General features: G+C 37.6%; 1 protein-coding gene across 3 annotated transcripts; it reads left to right on the top strand.

Moving 5' to 3' along the window:
- On the top strand, positions 6647-8934 carry LOC109232257 (putative F-box protein At3g20705). 3 transcript variants are annotated; one of them, XM_019397953.1, is made up of 2 exons: positions 6647-6903; positions 7557-8934. In XM_019397953.1, exon 2 carries the CDS (start codon positions 7614-7616, stop codon positions 8688-8690), a length of 1077 nt encoding a protein of 358 aa, XP_019253498.1. In that variant the 5' UTR covers positions 6647-6903; positions 7557-7613; the 3' UTR covers positions 8691-8934. The 3 variants fall into 3 exon arrangements, with proteins under 3 accessions (XP_019253498.1, XP_019253497.1, XP_019253499.1); XM_019397952.1 differs by having other exon boundaries at positions 7550-8934; XM_019397954.1 differs by having other exon boundaries at positions 6648-6903; positions 7923-8934.

Here is a 9361-nt window from a genome sequence, read left to right as displayed (position 1 = left end):
ATATGATATCACATATCAACCTAGAACTACGATAAAATCACAGGTTTTAGCAGATTTCGTGGCAGATTTCAGCCCAGATAATAACATAAGCAGAAAAAGAACTGCAGGTATTCAACGGGTCTAATCCAGGTACTTGGACCCTATTTACTGATGGCTCCTCAAATGTTAAAAGAGCGGGTTTAGGCATTGTTCTAATCCCACCTTCGGGAGAAACTATAAGGCATGCAATAGAGTGTCATCATATTACTAACAATGAAGCAGAATATGAAGCTGTAATTGCAGATCTAGAATTGGCACGAGAGCTCGGAACAGTGCAGATTATAATCAAGAGCGACTCGCAGCTTGTAGTCAATCAAATGCAAGGTACTTATATAGCTAGAGAAGCGAGGATGCAGCAATATTTGGAAAAGGCACGAGACTTGATCAGACAATTTTAATCTTGGAAAATCGTGCAAATCCCAGGGAAGAAAATGCTGAAGCAGACACGTTTACTAATCTCGCATCCGCAGCAGAAGTAACAAATGAAGAAAAGGCTTCCGTAATACATTTGTTTCATTCGACACTCGATCAAGACAAAAATGAGTTAAATTTCAATAATTTAACTTGGAATTGGAGAAACAAGATCGTTAATTTTTTGCAGTACGTTACCTGAAGATAAGAAAAAGGCTCAGGCATTCGACGGAAAGCTGCTCGTTATTATTTGGATCAAGGCAACTTATATCGAAAGATGTTCGGTGGACCTTTTGCAAGGTGTCTCGGACCTTCTCAAACAGAGTATGTGATGAAAGAAGTACATGAGGGACACTGTGAAAATCACGCAGGAGGAAGATCCTTGGTAAAAACTCTGATTAAAGCAGGGTATTATTGGCCAAAAATGGAAGAAGATGTAGAAAACTTTGTGGCCAAATGCCAACGATATGGGAACAATATGCATCGCCCAACAGAGTTATTACATCCGGTTATTGCACCATGGCCTTTTATGAAGTGGGGGATGGATATCGTGGGTCCACTACCTCAAGCCAAAGGAAAGGTACGATTTTACTAGTACTAACCGATTATTTTACCAAGTAGGTAGAAGTTGGTGCCTTCAAACAAGTGCGGGAAAAAGAAGTCAGGGACTTCATTTGGCGAAACATCATATGTCGGTTTGGAGTACCAAAGGAAATCATATTTGACAATGGCCCGCAATTTATAGGTGCGAAAATCACAGAATTCTTCCAGAGTTGGCAGATAAAAAGGATAACTTCAACACCTTATCATCCTGTAGCTAATGGACAAGCTGAATCAACAAACAAGGTTATTATTAATAACTTGAAGAAAAGATTAGAGGAGTCAAAAGGTAAGTGGCCAGAAGTGTTACCATGAGTCTTATGGGCTTACCGCACGACAGCAAAAAACAAGTACGGGAGAGACCCATTCTCACTTGTGTATGGTGCTGAAGCCTTAATCCCAGTTGAAATAGGTAAACCAAGTACGAAATACACCCAAGCAACCAAAGAATCAAATGAGGAAGAGATGCAAATAAATCTCGATTTGCTTGAAGAAATGAGAGAAAAGCTCTAATAAGGATGGCAGCGCAGAAGCAGATTATTGAGCGATATTACAATCGGAAAGCTCATCTTAGATACTTCAAGATTGGGGACTTCGTACTCAAAAAGTTTTTCAATCATCAAAAGCGGCTAATGCAGGAAAATTGAGTCCAAATTGGGAAGGACCTTACAGGATTCGAGGTATTGCTGGAAAAGGCGCATATGAGTTAGAAATAGTGGACGGCAAAGTACCCGTCAAATTGGAATGTTGTTCATTTGAAGAAGTATTACTTCTAAAAGAGAAAACCCCAGTCAGGTATCGTTTATGTAAGGTTTAGATTTATTCTTTTTTAATTATACTAACCATTTTAGATGATCGGCAAAAAGCTAGCCCATACCAAATGATGATTTTAGACCTAAAAGACACACGGGATACAAAATCATCCCCGGTCTGGGTTGCAACCTTTCTGATGTAAATAAAAAGTTTTAAGCAGTCATCATCTAAAATTATACCTCCGAGTCCCGTGTGTATTTTCCTTTTCAGGAAATGGACCAAATGGAAGGAATGATCAAGTGCTCGAGATTTCATACTTCAAAACTCTAACACTTGGGGGAATATAGGTAGGAGGAAAAGAATACTGCAAGTAAAAGAAGAAAGAAGACTAAAAGTCAGTTCAAGCTAGGATCGACCCAAAAACCCAAAAATCAAAAGATCAAAAGATCAAAAGTCAAGAGCCAAGAAAACAAGTCTGAATCAAAAACCTTTTGTATTAAGCTTTCATAAAGTGTAAACTCGTGGACATTAATTATAAGATCCTACGAGTACTAAGGTTAAAGGCAATGATTAGTTATGGGTTGCAAAATATACCCTAGAAATTTGTGAAGTCTGTAATAAAAAAAGTTATGAAAGAGTTTGTAGATGTTATATAGTTACTTAAATACGTGTAAAGTGTTATATAATTTGAAAGTTCAAAATACAAAACTTCCTCAAATTATTCAAGAGATTTCTTTGAAATATGTATTTCCTACTTCTTTCATATGTTTACACCAATATGAAGTTGAGGCGTCTTCTTCATTAGTGTCGTTCATAAAAGGGCCCTCTTTGATAAAATTTGTGTCCATTCAAAAATAGCGAAATACTAAAGCATTTTTAAATGCAAATTAAAGAGTAGAATAGAAACTCAAACAAAATATTTTATATATTAAACTTGGCCAAAACTAAGTATGAACATAGTTAAATCCAAGGAACTTTGCTAATAAACCCCAAAACAGGCCAGGGGTAAAAACTTGTCAACTATTTCAAAAAGAAAAAAAAGAGAAACAAACTTCCCAACAAAAAATTCACACAATACTATGGGGCAAGATTTAAAGCAGAACTATCAGCAGCAAGAGAGGTAGAATCCAATAAGGCATCAGCAGCAACGAGAAAAGATACAACTTGAGTAGAAGAGGCTTGAACATCAAGTTCATCACCTTCGGGAACGCCGACTTCAGGTGGGGAAAAGTTCTGATGTTGCTGGATTTTTTCAATAGTTTCCTTAGCTTTTGCAATCGCAGCATTCAAGTCAAAGTCTTCCTGGCTAGCCTCCATCAAAGTCTCAAGGCATGTATTCAAAAAGCCCAACTTACATCAAGAGTTTCTTTATCTTCAAGGGCCTCGTAATCTTTTTCCCATTGCTCAATTTCAGCCTCCAACTCTTCTCTTTCAGCCAAAGAAGCATCATAAGAAGCCTTCAAAGGGGCGAATGAACTCTCTAAGAACTGGACCTTGTCAGAAGTTGCACGGAGGTCTTCTTGGGCATGTGTGAGCGTTTGAACAAGCTCCCCGACATAAATATCCTCCTGGTTAAGCAAATCTTTTAAACCCCTAATTTCTTCGGTAGCTTTAGAAAGCTGCTCCACGAATGAAGACTCAAGAATGTCTTTGTCCTTGCCCACTTGACTGGAAGAGGCTTTCTCAATTGCCAATTCTGATGCCATCACTTGTATTTGCTGTTCCAAAGCACATTTCTCCTCATCCAAAATTTCTTTTTCCAATTGAAGACTCCCGTACTGTTCCCTCCAGTTGTCTTCTTCCGTACGGTAATCATTGACTAGCTGCTCAGTACTGACAATTCTCTTCATAAGCTCCGTGCCTATCAAATTGATCTTCACAAGAAAGGAAATAAGTGATTATCAAACAAAGATAAAAATCACGAGGGAAGTAAAAAAAAAACTAAGGCTTATACCTTCAAAGATGAATGAACAATATCGTTCATCCATGTTAAAGAACTGTGGCTTTCCAACTTAGACTTCTCAACTAGGCCAATTAATGGTTTTAGCCGTATATCGGCTTGGCCGGACTTTTTCAAAAGATTTCCGTCCTCGCGGACTTCAATGGTAACTTTTTCATCATCCTATTGCTACTTGAAGGACCAACTTCAACACGTGAAGTGGTAGCGGTAGGGAAAATTGAGGAAGTGAAAACAGCCACGGGAGGAGCAGTAGCAGCAATGACAGAGCAAGAATTTGAGAACCAATAGGAGAAGATAGTGGAAACGAGGCGAAGGGTGCTTCATCAGAAACAAGGTCAAAATCTTCAATATCAAACCCACGGGAAAATAGTTGATCAGTAGAGTCACGAGGTGCAGCATTCATCTCTTCATCAGAGCTCGTTAAAACAATACTTCCAGGCTCATTCACGGGAACTGAACTTGGAGGAGGGGTGACTTCATCATCCGAAATAACCCGTCTTCTAGCCCGAGGCCTGCGCACTAAGGAACCCTTTTCTCGTTCCTCTTCACCATCAGAACTCTCAGCTTTTCTCTTTGATGAGGAATTTAAAATCATTTCTTGAGCAAGAGACAAAGAAAGTCTTGATGAAGTAAAAGACGCGGCACTGACACCTCGAATGGGAAAACCTAACAAAGGAAAAAGTTAGAAATCCTCAAGTAAATACGAAAGGAAGGAAAGAAATTAAAGGAAAGTATACCATGAGTTTGACTTTCCAGCCAAACCTATGAGAAAGGTATTTCCAGGATCTTCTTTCCATGGGGGCAACCAGTAATATCTTATCTACCCAAGCACGGAAGTCTGGTATTTCATCAAAAACTTCCATGGTTGCTAAAAAGAAGAAAAGACGTCCATGAGATCGTCAATTTCTTCATCTTTTGTAAAAGAAGAAAAATATGGAAAAAAAACTTACGTGCAAAATTCCACTTCTCTGGAAAAGGCATGTTCTCTTTATCCACTACACCACTTGTGGGAGCAGAAATGAAACGGGCATACCAGCCAGGTCTTTATCATCTTCAGGGCTAACCAAAACCTTTTTGCTCCTAGAAGCGAGAGCGAGAACCCTTGAGCGGAACAACTTAGGGGAATACAGATGAAGCAAGTGTTGAGCAGTTAAGGGTAAAGAGGCCAAATTAGATAAGTATCGTAAACATGCAACGACTCTCCATACAATAGGTCCAATCTGTCCTAAGCAAACGTTGAAGAAGCGACATAATTCTATAATAACTGGGTCGATAGGGGGTCTGAAACCTAAAGTAAAAGGATATGTGTAAACGAAAGAATAACCAGATAGGAACGAAGTAATCCTTTGGTTTGCACCAGGGATTAAAATTGGAAAATCAGGTTTCCAGTAGCATTCTCTTCGCACAAGAGAAATCAAACCATTAGTAATCTGAGAATGATAGACATCAGCACGATCATGGGAAGTCATAGAGGTAACTTGGTTTTCTAATTGATTCACGATCAGTGGAGAAAGAAAATTCCGCAGGGATAATTTCATCAACTGTAGGTTCTTCAAGAGGTTCACCTAATTCCCTATTTTTTGCAGAAGATCTATGTGTTGAAGAAGCCATATTCCTAGATGAAGAAGGGGTAGCAATGTTGGGTTGAGAAGTAGAATCACGGACAGATAAAGAAGACATGGATGCAAGAAAGTAATGTGTACTGAAGAATAAGAACAATTAGAGAAGAAGGATATTGTAGATTGAAGGTTTTTGTGAAACTAAAGGCACGTGTGGTATTTATAAGAAGGAGCAATCGTCATGTAAAGAGAGTCATGATGTAAACGTCATAATGAAGTAGTCACTTCGTGACTGACGCAGTCGCAAGAATGCCCTAAAAACACTGAAGAGTCGCAGATCCAATCGGCGGAGGCCACGTGGAACATGCATTAAATGGAAATGACATACGATGCGTTGGTTCTGAAGAAGACATAATGATACATGGGAAACAGCGGCAAAAATTCCCGCCATAAATACATACCACTTCCCGAATATTCAATTGCAGAATATTCAGAAAGTGAGGGGACTATCTGTATTAGTAAAAAATAAATATGACACGTCGAATTACGCGTGGCTGAAAAGGCATGATACGTGGATCACTAAGAAGATGACAGCTGGGATACTGCATCAGAAGATTCACGAGATACAAGAGGCACGGGCAAATCACTCACGGGATGAAGGGATGCAATTGCTCGTGTCTAAATCATTCCGTAAATATGGGTTGAATGAATCAAGACAATAAGAAGGGGAATATTCACGAACCTCTAATTAATGAGGAATAAGAATTGGAACCGTTACAAAATCTCCACAAACAGTTACGATTGTCAATTATAACGGATCATCAGTGTCATTAATGTCATAATTACTCGGTCATAACAGAGAGGAAACATTATAGTTGTAAACCCCTATAAAAGGGAAGAGAATTTCATTTTTTAAGGATCATTTGAGACTATATTGGAATATAATCACTTTATTTTTCTGCTATCTTAACTTTGCAATCAATTATTTCTTTACTTATTTTTGTCTTTTCCTTTTATATAATTGAGAAAGTACAAAATTTCTTGGTTATCAGTAACCCGAGTTCTTCTAAAAATAGGCTGTGACCGAAACACACATTTGTTTTTGTTAAACAATTCGGATGGTTAAAAAACAAATAGTCTTAATCATTTAATATTCAGATTATAAAACACATCTTAATATTCAGATGTGTATTTAAATTTAAATGTGTAAAATCTTAATACACGCCTTGTAAGATTCAGACTTAATCTTAAAATAAAATAAAAAAACAAATGAGGTCTTAGTATATTTGATGAAGAGCAAAGTTATTTGCCTTGACACACTTAAAGAACCAAAATTGGTCAAAAAGAAATTTAAGATACTATTTTATACCTATATCCTAATAGGAGAGGGATCATGTGGATTTTTTCGATCAAAATCCCTAAACCTACCCAAAGAAAAAAAAATTAACTGCGAAATCATCATAAACAAGATGCAACTAAATTCCATCGATCAAATCATTGTTCAATAAAGGAGAAGTGAATATGAATCAAGGTTCACCAATATAATCGGCACCTCTGATTTCGTCAACTCACCAAGTCCAGGTATGTCTTCTTCTCCATATTCCCGCAGCAGAATTTCGTATGTTTTGTCCCATTTTTATATGCTTTTCTGGACCAAATTAAGATTTTTGACGACTTGCTGATACTTTTATCATAATCTTATACTATTTCAATGAAATTCAGACTCACCTTAACCGCATTGTGATTCGCTGTCGAGTGTATGGTTCTTGTGAATAGCAGAGAATATTTTAGGACCTACTGCTAATACGTTTATAATTGTTTGTTGATTTTATTGGTACTGCTGCGAATAATTTGGACTAGTCATATGATTTAATTAAACCTAACAACCGTGTGATAAAGAGAAATTATCAGTCTTGGTTCTTAATTTAAGGAACATTGTGCTAATATAAGAGGTTACTCTTTTGCTTTGCTGTAGAGCTCATAATTTAAGGAACCTTTTTTCTCATTATTTCTGTTTGTATACTGTTTTTACATGTTGATTATGCTCGATTAAGTGTTTGAGTCTGACAATGATGTGATTAATGCTTCATTTAGTATTTGAAATGTTGAGATGCCACTATTTGCAAGAAAATTGTTAGATGAAATATCTGTGAGAACTAGACTTTCTTAGATTCTGTGGTTCAGCTTCTCCTCATCTCTAGAAGCTTTGACGTGAAGCACCAATTAGTTTACAGCTTAATTTCATAGCGGATCAAATCAACAGCAACTACGATGAACAAGAGTACTCACTCATGGCCTGCAGTTTGCCTAAAGATGCAATGGTGCAGATACTCTTAAGACTTCCTGTTAAGTCGCTGCTCCGCTTTAGGTCTGTCTGCAAATCATGGTACAATTTCCTCAAGAGCCCTCATTTCATTAAGTTGCACCTCACCCATCAAATTGCTTACAACAGAGAGAACTATGGCTGCTTCCCTGACCTCTCTTTGCTCCATCTTCATCAAATATATTTTAGTAACCCATTGCCTTTACCTTTTGCTATTGAGGCTAAGGACTATGCAAATTTTGAGTTTTACTACAATGGTTTAATATGTTTGATGAAGGATATCTATATGTCACCAGAAGTTATCCTGTGGAATCCTGCTACTCGGAAGTACAGGTGCATCAATGTACCTTCTGAGTGCTCCAGATTTACGTATCTAAAACTCGGTTATGTTCAACAAAGCAATGACTATAAACTTTTGAAAGTCCCTTTTGAACCACGGAGTAATGATGAAGCGTCCAAAATGGCTTGGGTCTATACCCTGAGTTCAGGTTCATGGAAAACTGTACCGTTCACCCTTCTTAGCCTAACTGTTGCATGGGGACCTCAGATTTCGCTGAACGGTTTTGTGTATTGGCTGGCTACTTCAGCGGTGGAATGTATTATCTGCTTTGATTTGATTAAGGACGAATTCAAACTTGTAGACATTCCTGATGATCGTGGAATTGAACGTGAACATGTTCAAAGAAGGCTTATGGTTTTAAGGGGATCTCTTGCCATGATGGTCTCCGTTGAGGATGGTTCTAGGGATACTGAGTTATGGGTACTGATGAATAAAAGTGGCGTTAAACAATACTCTTGGACTAAGAAATTCATTATAGAACCTTTCTCCAAAGAGGCAATCCCTTTGGGAATCTGGAATGATGATAAGCTTCTCGTTGTAGTTTTACAAACTCGTGCTCTCAAGCAAGTCTACACTTATGATCTGGTTACAAAAAAGATAGACTATTTTCATGTGCCAAAGGAAGAAGAGTTTGATTCGTTTATGTCAGTGCGTGGGCGCTATTTCGAGAGCTTGGAACTTGAAGATCGATATGGGAAATACTGATCAAACATGGATATGGGAGATACTGAAACAAGTTTGTGTCTACTATTATACTATATTAATAATTTCCAATTTTTCTATTTCCTTTGGATAGAGCAAGGGTGCTACAAAGTACTGATTTATGTTCCATTTTATTGTTTACTTTGATTTATTTTCTCCATCTTTGATTAATTCAAATGTAGATCCCACAACACCTTATAAATAAGGCCTTCACATCTACTAAAATTGGAGGGAAAAAAGCATTTCATATTCTGTTCAGTACCAGTTGTGAATTGATAACGACATGATTTCCTTCCAGTAAAATTAACATATTTGTATCCCCCGTTTCTCTGTTTTGTTTGAGGTGCTAATTTAGCTTGCTTCAAGAAGTGCACTTCAGTTTCAAACTCTGGACTATTTCAATCCTATGTTACAGGCAAATAATTGATGGGGAGATATTACTGTACATGGTTGCATTTGACTGGATTTTTGTGGACAGGCAATGAATAGTTTGATATTTAAGTGGGTGAGAAGATCTGCTGCCCGTAGTTCCATGTTTGTTATTGCTGATTCACTTATTATTCTGGGTATTTGGTTTTTGAATTGATGCTTTCGACGCACTATGCTTGTGTATCAAGAAACTCACTCAAGCCGGAGGACCGTTACAGGTTCCTTAATGGACAATCTACGATTTG

Source organism: Nicotiana attenuata, chromosome 9, assembly GCF_001879085.1.
Source record: "Nicotiana attenuata strain UT chromosome 9, NIATTr2, whole genome shotgun sequence".
Classification (NCBI taxonomy): Eukaryota; Viridiplantae; Streptophyta; class Magnoliopsida; order Solanales; family Solanaceae; genus Nicotiana; species Nicotiana attenuata.
This window is presented reverse-complemented; position numbering and strand designations above follow the sequence as displayed.